The sequence below is a fragment of the Erigeron canadensis genome, chromosome 9, assembly GCF_010389155.1.
Source record: "Erigeron canadensis isolate Cc75 chromosome 9, C_canadensis_v1, whole genome shotgun sequence".
In the NCBI taxonomy this organism is placed as follows: Eukaryota; Viridiplantae; Streptophyta; class Magnoliopsida; order Asterales; family Asteraceae; genus Erigeron; species Erigeron canadensis.
This window is the reverse complement of record NC_057769.1, coordinates 14,110,879-14,127,755: the sequence shown is the minus strand read 5'-3', so window position 1 is coordinate 14,127,755 and position 16,877 is coordinate 14,110,879. Positions and strand designations below refer to the sequence as shown.

At 34.9% G+C, this 16,877-nt stretch overlaps 1 protein-coding gene across 3 annotated transcripts; it reads left to right on the top strand.

Moving 5' to 3' along the window:
• Positions 1-4,261: 4,261 nt before the first annotated feature.
• LOC122583964 (probable LRR receptor-like serine/threonine-protein kinase RFK1) lies at positions 4,262-14,911 on the top strand. 3 transcript variants are annotated; one of them, XM_043756334.1, is made up of 24 exons: positions 4,262-4,467; positions 4,913-5,093; positions 5,851-5,922; positions 6,005-6,073; positions 6,170-6,241; positions 6,647-6,718; positions 6,805-6,876; positions 7,223-7,291; positions 7,724-7,795; positions 7,927-7,998; positions 8,484-8,555; positions 8,808-8,876; positions 9,254-9,319; positions 9,672-9,734; positions 9,838-9,885; positions 10,182-10,225; positions 11,079-11,464; positions 11,556-11,748; positions 12,118-12,264; positions 12,362-12,480; positions 12,579-12,789; positions 12,876-13,110; positions 13,572-13,722; positions 14,315-14,911. In XM_043756334.1, exons 1-24 carry the CDS (start codon positions 4,380-4,382, stop codon positions 14,690-14,692), a joined length of 3,021 nt encoding a protein of 1,006 aa, XP_043612269.1. In that variant the 5' UTR covers positions 4,262-4,379; the 3' UTR covers positions 14,693-14,911. The 3 variants fall into 3 exon arrangements, with proteins under 3 accessions (XP_043612269.1, XP_043612268.1, XP_043612270.1); XM_043756333.1 differs by having other exon boundaries at positions 7,220-7,291; XM_043756335.1 differs by lacking the exon at positions 7,223-7,291 and having other exon boundaries at positions 4,264-4,467.
• The last annotated feature ends 1,966 nt before the right edge of the window (positions 14,912-16,877 follow it).

The following is a 16,877-nucleotide window of genomic DNA, read 5'->3' as shown; positions in this document are numbered from 1 at the left end:
ATAGGATTTGTTCCTTCAATTTAAAAGTTGAAGCATGATACCATTGGCGCCCTCATTTGACTAATTAAGATGTTTGCATGGCCGTACCCAAATAAATCTAGATGGTTCTCGATTATATTTGGTAATCATTAATTAGTTATTGAATGAGAAACATAATCGTTAAATTATGATATGACCTTGATCCATATTCATATTTAACAAGGTATCAAGAACAAAGGGATAATAAATGCCTTAACCATTTAAACATACTTTAAGAAACTATACTTAAATTTTTCGGGAGCATTGGCGTGTTGCTAGACGCTAATCAATGTTATTACCTTCATTCATTACGAGCTCAAGTGGGAGCTATTAAATTATGATCACGTAAAATGAACGTATGTCCGAAAAGTATTTAAGCCTACGGGGTTACACCTCAACATGAATGTAATTATAATTAATTAATATATTAAATGTAATTTATTAATTAATTTGATCACGAAAAACTAACGATGGTCCGTTAAAAGGGTTAATAGTTAATGGTACTTAACTAACGGACTTAATGAAGGAGAGTTGTAATTAGGAAACAATTAGGAAACCCTCTAGATTGTTCTAGAGGGGGCCGGTCGTGTAAAGGGTTTCACAAACCCTTAGCTTGGTCATTAAGTTTCCTAATCCTATAAATACAAACCTATTCTTAGTTGTTTAATATACAATTAAAAATTAAAAGGGTTTTTTTCTCTCCTCTCTTGCTCTCTCTCGGCCGAAACACAAAACCCAAAGGGTTTTGATTTTTCGGTTCTTAGCTAGGAAAAGGGTTTTCGGTTTTAGCTAGGTATTCGGGTTTATACAAAGGGTTGTTCGTTCGTGATCAAGTACTAGCATACATACATTCTAACGTTGTGTGTGCAATCGTAGTGAGGTTCAATTTAATCCTTCTTATAAAGGTTTCTTGCTTTATTATCTCCAATTTAAGGTACATGTTTTCTATCTTGGTTAATTAATTAACTACATAGATTTTATATTCCGCTGCGTGCTTTGTGATTTGATTTGATAAATAGTTATATAACCCAACATAAACAACGCAAACAACCTTCTTTTATTGCAACAATTGCATGCGGCACATATGTTTCAACAAGCAACAGTAGCAGCGGCACCACCACCACAACCGACTAATGTGGTAGATGAAGCGGACTATCAACGCGCAGGAACTAGTGTCGCTTCTGCCACTCATGTGGAAGATGAAGTAGAGGCAGTCCAACCGCCAAAGCGAATGACGAAAAAAGAAAGGGAGGTTGCAGAAAAGAGGAAATGGACCGTAGAGGAATGTGTGATTTTGACTAGGAGTTGGGTGCATGCTACCGAGGACGCGATCAAGGCGAATGGTCAAACGGAAAACGTGTTTTGGACAAATGGAACAAAATCAAAGCCGGGTGTAAAAATTTTGGGGTTGTGTTTAAAAAGTTTAGTGATAAAGGACGGCAAAGTGGAGCCGACGAGAAGCATATTTTTTATGTCGTCCATGAGCAATACAGGGCGCAGTATGGGTCGCCTCGCTTTGCATTCAAGAATTGTTGGGAAATCCTTAAAGGTTTCCCAACCTTTTGGAACGACCACGGGACAAAAAAAAACCGTGGGTGGATATGATGGATTTGGATGACGACGGTGAGCCATTAGAGCCATTATGGGGATTAGAGCAGCTTGGTCAATATAGAACCCCGACTGTTGACTCATTGTTTGGCGATGACCCTATTAGGAGACCATCGGGGCGTAATGTTGGGCGAAAGTTGTCCCAAAGATCTGATGCAGGATCGAGTAGATCATCCACCGGGTCAGAAGTGCTACTTAAAGTCGACGAAATGTTCAGGTGGCAGAAGGAATCGATAAAGAAAACAGATGAAGATCGGATAAAGTTTGAAGAGGATCGGAAGGCAAGGAAAGCTTCTCGTCACAGGAAGGAAGTTATGGAGGCATTTAAGTTTCTTCAGAACTCGGTTCCCACTGATTTGCTTAGAAAGGAGATGAAAGCACTTCTAAATTATCATAAGTCTTTGATGGATCAGTTTGGGGAAGACTTTGTAGCGATGGGTGGAAGCAGTGACGATGAAGACGACGAGTAGTTTGTTTTTTTTGTGTTTCTTGTTGCTTTGTGTGTTTTCAATAAATTTTCGTTATGTTTTATTGTATTAGGAACGTAATGTTTTCTTACTTGTGTTGTAATTTTTTGTTTAAATAAATGTTTTGTGCTTTTCTTATTTTTAATGTGTTTTTTTAAATAAATATGTGTGTTTTGATGTTAAATATATGGTTTGGTTAAATATATATAGAGCAAAATAAATGGTAAATTAATTGATGATGTGGCGAAAAAGTCATGAGCAAGCTTGTCGTATAGGAGAGAGATCATGAGGGGAGTCCTAAGTGGTGTGATGCTGACGTAGCAATGAAAAAACGGAAAAGACCTACGTGGAGTTCATGTAATATATATCATCTAACATTCAAAAAAAATTAATTATATATATTATTCATTTTAAATAATTAGATGAGAAATGTAGGAGAATAACAAGGAGTCATGCTTTATTTGTTACTGAAATATGTATATATATATATATTATATATATATATTTAGAGAAATTATCACAAATCGTCCCTGTGGTTGACTCGATTCGCATTTTCGTCTCTGGACTTTTTTTTTATCACTAAGTGTCCCTAGGCTTTTCCATTTCATTGCCATTAATCCCTAACCCTAACGTATGTTAAATTTCCTCCGTCGAGCCTCTCATGTGCAATGCACGTGAGGGCATTTTAGTCTTTTTGACCCCTTCTCTTTTCTAACCTTTGTCGTTATCACCATCATCAGTACCACACCTTCCATGATCTTTATCTAAATCATCAAATAAAATCAATCTAAAGTTTATATTCCATAAACATTAATCAAAATAAAAATAAAATAAAATAATAAAAATTATTGCAATCAAAGTAATGTACGTGATGCCTTCTGACCTTTTTGACATTGAGATAGTTGAGTCTGAGTCATGACATGAGTATTATCATCCCATTGAGGTATGTTGCAACAATTAGTATAGTATCACTACCGAAAATTTATGTAAACTAAAGATTTACTACAAACCAACATGTAAATTTGAAAAATAAAGCCAGTTGGGCTGTTTTAGTCGCACCATGGGCCTCCCCCTTCCCGCCCTCTTGTCTGGCAGCACAATGGTGGTGCTGATTCTAGGGCTGAACAATGGCGGTGGTGGTTAGTGGTGGCACAGTGGGAACCAATACCTGTATCTTCGGCTCTAGTCGCACTTTTTCCCAAATCCCCATGATCGGAAATCGCTCCCAAAGTGGTTAGCTCCGGCGGCACAGTGGTGGTGGCATTTTTTGTGTTTTGAGGCTTCAATGGTGAGATATTCTCCCCCATTCCCACATCCCCATGACATGAATCTTGGTTTCTATTATTTTTTTAAATTGTTTTTCGATTTGTTGATTTTGATTTGATCTTTTATAGGAATTCAATTGCGTTTTTAAAAATTTTGGTATTTTAGATTTGATAGTGTGATTTTTGAGTTGTGGATCTTTGTATATAGATATCACATGTAGATAGATTCATACATATATGTGTGGTGGGGGTGGTTTTGAATATGTACAAAGAGTCAGAGATATATAGATAGATTTAGGAGAAATTATCACAAAAGATTGAATGTAATTTTGGAAGTGGGGCTGAGGTGATAAATATGATTGTTTATGTTATGGAGAGATAAAGAAGGTGAATGTAATTTATGGGAAGAAGAAATAGTCCATGTGGTTTGTTTTTAGTGTATGTGGACGATTTTACTCTCACATGGCAAGCACGTGAGAGGCTTAACGGCTAAAAAGGGACGGCCGTTTGGAGGAGGGACGTCTGACAATGAAATTGAAAAGCCCATGGACACTTAGTGAATAAAAAAAAGTTCAGGGACGGAAATGCGAATCGAACAAACCACATGGACGATTTGTGATAATTTCTCTTTTTTTTTATTATAAAAATATTTACGAGTATATGTTTTTGGCACGTTACTTTCGATAAAGAAGAATAGTAAACATCAGATAGTCCAAACTAAAACAGCAACAGTCAATAAAGTACTGTATTTTAATTTAAAATCGTGGATTTGTCGAATGGCCATAAAAACATGAAATAGCAGAGACCATAAGATGGCTGTGAATGGTGTATATTTTTATATTATTATTTGACCGAATAATTTTCAACTTTATAATAATTAAAAAAGAAAAGACTAACAGAACTACTGTCATGGTTCTTCTGTATCGTCATCAATATTGATACTTGCCACTATTGACTTTTTACTTGTTTGTGTTTGTGCTACTTGAGTTTCAGATACACAAAATCAAATCATCATAATAATATGAAGAAACAAAAGTTATTTATATTTCTAGCTTTTAACTTCACATTGTTTCTGAGAATTGTACACTCTGTAGTTCCACAACAACAAGGTAATTTTAATTCTAATTCCAGAATAATTTTACTTATTAATGTATGTATATCTGTATTTATGTCTGTCTGAATAAGTAGTATATGACTTGTTTGCTTGTTGCCTAAACCATAAATACATGTTAATTGATTAGTTTGTTTAATTTGACAAACTTTTTGGTTTGTACAAAGTACATATACAACCCATTCAACTTTATAATAAAAAGTTACCGGAAAAATAAATTTGCCGGAAAAAGTCGTCAGAATCTACTGAAAAGAGGCATACATCTAATAAAAGTTTGAAACTTTGGTGGATATATAAGTCAATAAAAAAGTTCATGTGTACAACAGACCAAAAGATTCGTGGGCATTTTACGGGTTAAAGCCTTGATTGTATGGTGTTTCATATAGTAATGATTTTGTTTGATATAGAAATCGTTTAATGCGCTTGTATTATTTGTTGATCAGTGGAAGCTTTTGAAGATATAATGAGATTAATGGGTGCAACACATTGGAGATTAAATGGTAACTCGTGTAAACTTGAATTGATCTCTAACTTGGAAAAGCCCCATCCGGAAGCTGATGCCAGTGTCGAATGTGACATTGAATGTACCAATCAAAATACGACGGACTGTAATATCGTCACGATGTATGTAATCGTTGTCTCTCTACATTCAGTTATTCGTTTGGTATTCATTGTATAAGGAAATTGCTTCTAGTTAGGTTTAGACATCTTTCCAGTTGTGCTATGTCAGCTTAGCATAACCTGCTTAATGGAAAGGGATGCTTGTTCAGGCTACCCTGGGAGGGTCGACCATTTGGCTTTTATTTAGGCAGCCTAACTGGTATTCAGTGGCGTTTTCTGAACTCTTCCCTTGCCCTCCCAAGATATTAACCTAGCGAGGTTTGAACCCGGATCTCTTTTGAGACTTTGGGGCGCATTATCACGAGGCCACCTTGAGTTGGTTGATATACATTGAATACAAGTCCGACACATCTTGTAACTTTTACTACAACGTTCTCATACATAAATGGTGCGCTATCAAGTTGTCTTTTGTAGAAAAAGATGTCTGCTTTGACAAGTTAGGTCAAACCGACTACTTCTATCTTGCTCATCTTATACCTAAGCTATCTGAAGCTGGTATTAATTTGAAAGCAATTTTTTTCGTATTACAAGTCTAAGTGTATGCATTATTTTGGAACATGAGAGAAAAGTTTCTGCAGATGTTAATTGTTAAATAAGTTATTAAAGTAATACTTGATGTACATACTTATTTAGTAGAGATAAAGGCTTTTCGGCTCCTAACTTAATCAAAAATGCTTTCCATTTTGATGTTTTGTAATATTATCAATACCTGTTTGTTGTTCTGGTTTTTGAAAATCTATTGTTTTCCTCCCAAATGCAGTGTACATAAATATTATAGTCTTGGTGGCGTCCTTCCACCCGATCTCATAAAGCTTCCTTACCTTCATAAAATGTAAGTGCTCTTCTATAAGCAATGGTTAGTTGATGTGAGTATGTGAATAGCGAAAGCTTATTTATATGCCATTTCTTTGCAGAGATTTTGCTTATAATTACCTTGGCGGCACAATACCGTCTGAATTAGGTTCAACGCTGTTGCAGTCAATGTAAAAGCTTATTTTATATCGCCTTTTTTGGATCAACCCATGCTCTGAGCCTTTAAGTTAATCTTTTCATAGTTTTGACTGTAGTTTCTGATGCAGCTCTCTTCTAGGAAACCGGTTTTATGGGGAGATACCAGGCGAAATTGGCAATATTACCACTTTAACATATTTGTATGTCTCATTTATTCTCTTCTTCTGTATTGGTTGTTCTGCTGTCAGAGCGGGGATTTTGATTTGTTTTATTTGAAATCTCTAACATATCGAATAGGTTGAATACCGATTTATTTTGCTAATAAATGGAATGGTTCAAATGGGCAAAAAATGAACAACAAAGTGTTTGCGGGCATTGGAACCTCTTGACCCTTTTCAGCTCATACCATACCTGTCTCCTTTTTGACTTACTATCCACCCAGCCCACCATTTTCCCTTCTATTTCACGTGATGGCATCATAATGTAGACATCATTAAAAGACCATCTTTATATTTATCTTTTTCTAATCACTTATAAACCTTGTCACCGCTATATAATGAAGATATTTGTTCAGTATTGTTATGTAATTACAATTTTTTAAACAGGAACCTTGAAGCAAACAACTTATCTGGGAGTATTCCTTCTGACCTGGGCAAATTAATTAATTTACAATCATTGTAAGACCAGTTGCCTCTCATACTGTTTGTTTCTCACCTAATAACGTATTTGTTTAATAGATCCGGGTCATGATACTTCACTTCAGGATCTTATCTTCAAATCAGTTGACAGGAATGTTGCCAGGATCCTTATCTGAATTGAAAAACTTGACAGATTTGTAAGCACTTTTAAATTATTATATGATACATGCTTCCTCCTTTCTGGGGAAAAAAAGAGATAGATCTTGATTTCCATTCCAGTTTCACAGTAAATTGAAGAATAAAAACCATGAAGTAGTTTTTACCAATTAAACCAGTATATTTTCTATACTGTAGTGTTTGTAGTAAAGTCTGAATTTAAATAAGTAATTTACGTTAAATGAGTTAAAAGTCCACATCAGTTAAAAGAAAAGAAGTTGTCTGCTTCATGTTAGCCTCTTTGTTTTGGAAAAGGTGGGGTAGCTTTTCTGTGAATATATACATAAGGTGTACTATGGCTAATAAGATCTTTTTTGAATACAGTAGAATAAGTGACAACAACTTCAGAGGGTCCATACCTACTTTCATACAGAATTGGAGACAACTGATTAAACTGTAAGATAAATTTCCGTTTATAATGATTAGAGCCAGAGGAGGTAAATGTGCCCTATTTATGAACGATGTCAAATTTGGCCAAATGAAAATATCTGGTAAAGAGTGAACTGCATATGTAGATTGAAAGCAGCCAGAAGTCATTTTCAGCACCTCCTAAGTTGTTTTGTTCTAAGTTTGAATTTAGATTATTTTACTAATGATAAATGTTCGCAATTTTTGCATTAAATATTGAATTTCTAGAAATAAGAAAAAGTGTTTGTGGGTCAGTCAAACCCACAAGACTGTTTTGACCCGCACTAGAAACTACTACTTTCAGCCTGAGCAGTGAGCACTGCCACGTCTAATAATGCTTTGTCTTTCAAGTACTAATATATGCAGTTATGTAGTATATTTATCCCATTTGCCTTTGTTTTTCCATCGTTGTTTCCAAAGAGAAATAATTGGAGCTGGCTTGCAAGGACCAATTCCTTCATCTATTTCCCTTCTTCATAATCTAACTGATTTGTAAGTATATATGATGTTCTTCTATCCTTTAACTTTACTCCAGGATATTTTATAATTGACTTTTTTTTTTCAGTTTTTTGCTTGTGTTGTGAATTGTGATAACTCATTACTTGATGCTACTTTATCTGCAGGAGAATCTGTGAATTAAGTGGACCAACTCAGGCTTTTCCACCACTGAATAACGCTAATGGCTTATTGACAGTGTATGTAGATGGTTATGGTCTATACTTGCTGGTCAATGAGTTTAGACTCTGAACCTTTTAGCCATTCACTTATGAACAAGCCAATTCGGGTGATATATTGTTTCATATAATGAATATAAAACTCTAATGGTTAAAAACAAATAGATCAAATGGTCAAATAGATCAAACGGGTTGTAAGTCACCCATGTATTTTTAATGATTAAACCTCCCATATCATTTTATTGAAAGAAACAGATTATCATGGAAATAATGTAATATTGGTAATATATTCGACACACTTGTTTTTATCAGAGGTTTACAAATTCTGGATTAAAAGTGGTTTGGGTCAACCCACAAGCCAACACGATCTTGTTTTCACGTGTACTATGTTACCTGATTTGACCTGTGAGCCAACCCATCCGTCCCTCCGCTTTTGCCACCTGTGAAATGATTTACAGTGAGTCCCTTATGATTTAACTCTATTTTATTTTTCTGTTGGAATTCAGTGTCTTGAGAAGCTGTAACATTTCTGGAGAGATACCTGCTTATATTTGGCAAAGACGAGATCTTCAGTTACTGTAAGTAGCACATGCGATGATGCCCTCAATTTGTATAGTGCTAAAAAACGTACACGTGTGTGGACTCGCAAAATGAGTAGGTGTACCATTACTAACCTTTTTCTGGTAAAGAAGATTACCTTTGGTAACAAGGTGTACCATTACTATCCTTTTTATGCAATATAACATGCTTGTGAGTAGCTGTATTGTTCAACATTTCAAATCATTGTTGGGGTATTTTACTTATAATCTTCTACGTGCTAAATTGAACAGGGATGTAAGCTTTAACAAAATGACGGGGGGAATATCGCCTGACATCCTGGGTAGGAGCTTACGCTACGTGTACGTATAACCAACTCAATTTTGATTTTGGAGGTTATTTTGAACTCTTGTGTGCTTATATATTCAAGTACTTGTGTACACTCATATACATCAATATAATACATGAAATATGCTGTATGGGTGGGTGGGTGGGGGGGGGGGGGGGGGGGGTATCTACCAGATATCGAGTCAAATATACTATCATGTGTAATATTCACCAACGAACTCAGGTCCAAAATTAGCATTTCATTGTGGATCATGCCCCATGTGAACATATGAATATTCATTTGTTTTGACAGGTTGTGCAACTCATTTTATCTTAAACATGCATATATAGACATAGGTATGTTGTTAACACGTATTTCTCAATTTCTAACCATATCATGTGGTATGAGTAGGTTTTTGACGGGCAACATGTTAAGTGGAGATATACCAGACTCACTTTTGATAGAAGGAGCTACCATGTACGTCCTTTTTATTGATGTTTAGCACATCCTCATCTGTTATAGAAAAATTTACAGTTAAAGACTTTTAACGCGTAACGGATTAACTTTCAACTTCAAAATTGATTTCACCTCGTTCAATTTTTGAATTTTGATACAAATAATGGCCAATTGTTTTTTTATAAAAATTACCATATAGAGGTGAAAGGTTGCGATATACAACTAGATCTTCATGTCTATAAAGTTAGCAAGTAATCCATTTATCTTACAAGTCAAATCCATTTTTACTCTAATCAAAGTTTACATTAGAAAACCCCTACTAGTCAAATTACATGTGCAAAAATTCATTGCGTGTTTATTTCATTTTATTCAGTGACTTGTCATACAATAACTTTACATTGCAAGGACCTGATCGACCTACATGCCGTGAAAACATGTCAGAATTCTTCTCCCCTATGTTCTTGCATTTTTCCTTTCATGTGCCATCTTTTGACATTTTTTATGTTGATAATACTGGTCCATCTTTATGTTTGTATCAGGAATTTATATCTAAACTTGTTTAGGAGCTCTTTCTCGGGGAACTCATTGTAAGTGTAAACATTGGTTAACAAGCGTCTTATATTATGACTAAACTTTGAATATACATAACATATCATATGGAGCTCTGGCACCTACATACACAGATTTTCAGAGTTCTCGTCATTTCTAATTCTATAAATATTAAGAACGGGCTTAAGATACGCATGTAGGTGTCTAGGATCATAATAATATGAAAATGCATAATGTGAGTCTATTGTATCTCTGATTCAATGGATCATAAAAATGTTATATGAATAGTGGAGCTTTGTTATGCAAAGGTTAATGTTATTCATCCTATTAATAGACAGGATATACTTCCTTGCACAAGAAATGCCAAATGTTCGAGATGTAAGTGGTTTCTTACTTGTTCACATGTCTTTATTATCATCTTATTGTTATTTTAACTTTCATATACATATCCATATTTTTCTTATTTAGACCACTAAAGTTCCATGCAACATTCAGAGTTCAATATCAACTAACCAGTTATCTGGTGAAAAGAAAGGAAGTTCTGAACTTTTTTCAATTTTCATAATAGGAGTAATATAGATATACCAACAAAAAATCCCACTTTCACTCCAACATCGTAATCTAAATAAACGATAGTTTGTTAATACTGATGCTCTTTGAAGGTTGAAATGTATTAATTTACTTATGTATGGATTGTTCATAATCTGAAACAAGTCAAAGAACTAGATCTAATCTAAAACTGGGCTGAAAGTCGCCGACAGACTATATTTATGCATACAACCACTTAAATTGTATTATTTATAAGATTGTTATGTATGGGTTGTTCATAATCTGAAACAAGTCAACGAACTAGTTCTAATCTAAAAATGGGTTGAAAGTCGCCAACAGACTATATAGTTATGCATACAACCACCTAAATCATTTCATAGGCTAAGATTATTATTGTAGAGTAATAAACTTTTTCTTGACCTCCTTACTTGACCTTTCTTTTTGGGAAAAAATAGAGAAAAGAGTCTTTGTGGGTCAACCCAATCTGACCAGGTTGATTCAAATCCATACTTAACATGACCCATTTCAGCCGGACTGTTACCTGGGGTCTTTGTGGGTCAACCTAATCTGACCAGGCCCATCCTAATCCATACTAAACATGACCCATTTCAGCCCGAATGTTATCCGTTCCTGCCCTCCCCAACTAACTCCACCTGTAATGCTATCTTTTGCTTTATGACAGATGGATGTTCCTTGCATGTTAATAGTGGTGGAAATGATTTGAAGGTAAGAGAAAACAATCGCGAAGTTCTCTATGAAGGAGATGCCGTATTTGACGGTGGTGCAGGAAGTTTTCATACAGGCGCTAATAATTGGGGACTAAGTAGCACTGGGGATTTTCTGGATGACAATATCCAAACAAATCGTTATGTAGAATCTTTGCAGAACTCAACAGACTTATTTTCTGTTTACACAACAGCACGACTCTCTCCACTCTCTCTTACATATGTCAGCTATTGTTTGGAAAATGGTGATTACCTTGTTAATCTTCATTTCGCTGAAATTCAATATACTAATGACAGTACGTACAAAAGTCTTGGCAGACGGATTTTTAATATATATATTCAGGTGATAGTTGGAAATATTTAAATAGGATTATTGAGCATGTACATACTGCTCTTGGTTGTAAACTTGATAGATGAACTTTTGTCTAATTCAGGGACACCTTGTAAAAAAGGACTTCAATATTGAAGATGAGGTTCCAATAGGAAGCCCACTCGTAGTACCCTTCAATGCAAGTGTGATAAACAACACCCTTGAGATACGCTTTTACTGGGCTGGTAAAGGGACAGCACGTTTTCCAAAAAGAGGACGTTATGGGCCCCTCGTATCAGCTATCTCTGTTAACCCTTGTGAGTTATATCATAGATCTTTTTTGTTATCAGAGTGTATTTATACTTGAAATTGACGTTATCCATCATAATTTATAGCTATACTCTTAATGTTTGCAGTACTGTTTCTTTGAAAGGGAACAATATCAACATCCCTTCTTACGTTAAGTTTTTAACTGTTAGGACTAGCAAATTTAGTATGGTTCTTACAAGACATTCAAGGTTTATACAGATTTTTGAAGGCATATTTCTTTATGCCGGGCTCTTAAGCATTAACCCGTTAAATGAAATCGAATTTTCATCAAGCTTTTGATAATGGACCGTTGCCTTGTTGAATTTTACGTTTGGGTCATTACTGTCATGCTTTAATATTACTAAACTCTCACGCAGATTCTAAAGTGTGTTCAGTTGGTGGTGGGAGGAAGAACACAGTTGCTTATGTTGGTTTTGCAATAATGGGGTTGTGTCTTCTTTTGATAATATTGGGTATCTTGTGGTGGAAAGTGTTTTCAAAAGACAGAAAAAGGAATGATAGAGGTTTGCCTATTTTGCCTTCACTAGTTTCATTTAGGCTTATGTAGTTATGCAATATAGTTTTGTATGTTGATACTCTGATGTGTAATATTTTGAACAGATTTTGAAGGGCTGGAGTTAAAAACAATATCATTTTCCTACAAACAACTCAAAATTGCAACGCGAAACTTCAATATCACTAGCAAAATAGGAGAAGGCGGCTTCGGACCTGTTTACAAGGTAATAGTTTAGCAAACCATTGTGGATTATATGATCTAATTAAATGTTTATAATGCGTCTGTGGAAACTTAGTGAAGCTAATTAATGCAATAATGCAGGGTGCATTACGTGATGGAACCGTAATTGCTGTAAAGCAGCTTTCTTCTCGTTCAAGGCAAGGAAATCGCGAATTCTTGAATGAAATTGGTGTCATATCTTGTTTACAGCACCCAAATCTTGTAAAGCTTCATGGATGCTGTATTGAAGACGATCAGTTACTGCTCGTATATGAGTACATGGAAAACAATAGCCTTGCCAACGCTCTTTTTGGTGAGTCTTTTGAAGTTCTCTATTGTTGCTTCCCTTTTTAGTTTTATTTTGTTATTATTCATACCGTAAGATGTTTATAATTGCAGAAAATAAAACTGGATTACTGTTGGATTGGACCACAAGATTTAAGATCTGTATTGGGATTGCTAGAGGTTTAGCATTTCTTCATGAAGAATCACGACTCAAAATTGTACATAGAGACATAAAAGCCACTAATGTTCTTCTTGATAAAGATCTGACTCCAAAAATATCAGACTTTGGATTGGCTAGGCTAGATGAGGATGAGAAGACCCATGTCAGTACACGAGTTGCCGGAACAATGTAATTCCTGAGTATTTAATTCTTCATATTATCGCGAAGTCTTGGTTTATCAAAAAAAAAAAATTCTTAAGTTCTAGAGGTGCCAGAGTGTCCTACTCAGGCTGCTCAAATCGACTATCTTTGTATGGGACAGGTTGGATTGACCCAGATGTATTTTGGCCTAAATTTTTAATATTATCTATGAATTTTTGAAGTAATTAATATGGTTATGAAAACTATATGAAAATGTTAATCTAATTTTTTTTTTGCATAATTTGATTTAAGAAGCAACAAAAATACACTTTGGTGACTTCTGTCCCATTTAACATGTTTCCTATATAACTAGTGTTGAATTAGTCCATTGGTCCCGCTAGAGATAGAAAAATAAAACCTAATCTACCCATTTTTTCACATATAAATGGGTTGAATTTGCCATCTAGAAAAATCTGATATATTTGATGAATGTTGAAAATTTGTTGCAGAGGATACATGGCACCAGAATATGCACTTTGGGGTCACTTGAGTTACAAGGCGGATGTATACAGTTTTGGAGTTGTGACTTTGGAAATCGTGAGTGGCAAGAACAACAACAAATATATACCAATGGATGATAGTGTTTGTCTTCTAGATTGGGTACTATTTCTGTTCTTAGCTGTCTTCAATATTCCTGTTTATACTTGCCATATGAAATTTCTAAAGCATCAATAACCACAAGAATATAGTGAAGGGATTATCGATATTAAATTTGAAGTGGCGACACTTTAAAACTGTATCACTTTGACCACAACAGATGGGAACACTCTCATTCAGAGTAACAACTGATGTTTCCATGCATGTCTTTTATAAAGTCATACGCGGTAAAATGTTTAAAGGTGACAAAAATGGGTGGGTCACTGGGTTAGGTTATGGATCAAAAGTCAAAACATCATGATAGGACACATTTACATGTTATAAATCATTAGTGTGTTAACTGTACAATATTAATACAAATGTTAATTTACTTCAAAAGGTTTCTGCATTTAATTACATTTGGGTGGCCTGCAGCCCGGTTGATCTTTTCAACTGTTCCTGTTTATGCCATGTTTTTATTATAGCCATTAGACCTAAAAGCATCACCTGAATCAACCCAGTCAACACTAAATAGGTCGCCATCGCCACCTAAAACTTTACCAGGTACCCAACATGAGTTGATATCGAGATTTTTTTGAACAATATGACGTTGCAGGCCTGTCGTTTGCATTCTAATGAACAATATGAGGAACTATTTGACGAGAGACTAGGGTCTAAAATCAACAAAGAAGAAGCAGAAATAGTTGTGAAAGTGGCACTATTGTGCACAAATGCATCACCTCACACAAGGCCTACTATGTCCGAGGTAGTGAGTATGCTTGAAGGAAGAATATGTGTCCCTGAAGTACCTCATGAAGTCGGTCGTCATTTTGAAGATTTGAGATTCCGAACGATGAGGAGCCAAAATGAGGGTGAACACACAGGAAGTAGTGTGTCTCAATATTCTGCTGCTGTTCAGAACGATGCACGTTTTTCTGCTACAACCTCAAGTGATCAGTTTGAAGTCCAATCAGTGGACACAAGATCATACTAAAAAATAAAACCTTGTGATTATGTCGGAGAAAATGCAAGTTTTGGTAAATGTAAATTAATGTACTACGAGTATTTTGTTGTACAATATAACAGTGATGTTGTCCATACATCGTTGTCAATAGGTTATGTTGTCATCTATGATGCAAAGAACATCTATTTTTGCTAAAGCTACGTTGTAATTATTGATTATTAGCATTGTATTTGATAGTTTTGTTGATCATATTCTGTTGAATTTTTTTTCTTATATGGAAGTTATTTGATCTGCAGATAGCTTACATCCCAATTATATTGTATGTATGAGCAAGAGATCTCCCGAAGAAGTCTCTCTAGTCTCTACAATCAGGTGGAAACATAAATATTATATTTCCTTTTCCCCATATCCCACCTTTGACGAGATTGGGTGGTGGTGTCATTGCTTGAGTAAATATGGTGAGCTCTCAAACAGAGAGGTGAGAGCTTACATCCTAAATATGGTGAGCTCTCAAACAGAGAGGTGAGAGCTTACATCCCAATTCCCATACATCAACATTATTGTAAATGAGCATGGTACCCGTGCAATACGGCGGCGAGCCGGCGATGATGGTGGTGATGGCGGCGACGGTTGGTGACGGCATCAATTGGTGTAGGTAAAAGTATTTAATTTAAAAGGGGTTAGTAGAGACATTTTATAGTATAATGGATTAATGGTATAATTTAATATTAAGAGTCGGTGTTTTAATATTTATATAGTAGTATAGAAGTATAGATGAGGCGAATTCATATACAATATAGGGTATGCACTTGCATACCCTGTGACTCCTTTGTTACATAACAATTGAAATGTTATACTTTAGGATAATAGTAGCAAGTTACCAATAGTCGAAGGGAGTAGAGTGTAACATTGAGAGAGATTGTTATGTAGCCGTTGGTGGTAGTCTTAACAGTTAGTATGTTAGCAATTTGAAGTATATGACACAACATAATACTTTTCCATCACATATAAGTAAACTGATGATGTGAGTTATGATTTCTATATAAAGTTGATTCAAAAAAGGTTAAAGAAAACTCAAAAACCCGACTGGTTGTAATATAGTGTTTTTTTTTTTCTTCATAACTAGTAATGTAACACAAAATTAACCAGGAGGCCGGGGCTGCATCATTAGGGTCATGACAAAACTTACATGACAGTGGGGACTTGATGATTGCTCCCTTTGATTTGTTAACACGTTTAAAGGATAGAAATTTTCATTAAAACTAATAAAATATTCATATTGGTTCATTTGATTGTGTTGTTTAGGGTGAAAAACTATCTTTAACCACCAAAAAAAAATAAAAAATGGATCACGTAGCTAAAGAGCATTGTAGTATTTTAACAGCATAATATATCGATTTCTGGCTTGTGAATAAAAGAGCCAGATAACAAGAAACTCAGAAACAGAAAATTAAGCAAGCATAAATTTTTCTAATATGATCAAAATCAAGTTTGAAAAAAGAAACAATATGTATATAAAAACAACTAAATAAGCAAAAGCCTTAGTAATGTAGTAGGAAACATCAGCTTGAGTTTTTGATGGAGTTAATTTGTTCATCATGCAATCCATGGAAAGCCAAGTTGTTGCTTTTTTGTCACTTCTAATGACTCCTCTTGATAATGAGTAGATTTACCCGTGTTATCATCGTCGTCATCATCTTTCTTTTTCAAAGTAGAAACTAAAATAAAAACCGGATCAAAGAAACAATAAAGAAAAGAAATAACACATGAGCAATGAATAATTAACAAAAGGTCGAAACTAGAAAAACGATAAGCAACATGATCAAAGTTTGAGAAAAACAAAAAAGAACAATCAACTAGTATATTATAAACAAACTTTAATAAAACATTACTCTATATTCATCATCATCAGCCGTACGTCCATTGAGCAAAAAGCCTGATAACAAAATAAACAACTAATACTGTATTTAATAACAACTAAATAAGCAAAAGCCTTAATAATATTAATAAGAGACATCAACAGCTTAATTCAGATGATGGAGTTTGTTCATCATGGATCATGCAGTCCAGGCCGGAAAGCCAGGTGTTGCTTTGTTGCCACTTGTTCCATCTTGATTGGATGAAGAGTAGATTTACCATTTGTTATCAAACTAAAATCAAAATATTTTACAAATGTGTGAGAGAGAAAGTGAGAGAGAGGGTGGCTGGGAAGAAC

Excerpts from the sequence above, each read along its gene's own strand:
- LOC122583964 (XM_043756333.1), top strand. The coding sequence starts at position 4,380 with ATGAAGAAACAAAAGTTATTTATATTTCTAGCTTTTAACTTCACATTG. Across the intron at positions 5,094-5,850 it reads GACTGTAATATCGTCACGAT|TGTACATAAATATTATAGTC; the intron begins GTATGTAATCGT and ends TCCCAAATGCAG. Across the intron at positions 6,719-6,804 it reads TTAATTAATTTACAATCATT|GATCTTATCTTCAAATCAGT; the intron begins GTAAGACCAGTT and ends ACTTCACTTCAG.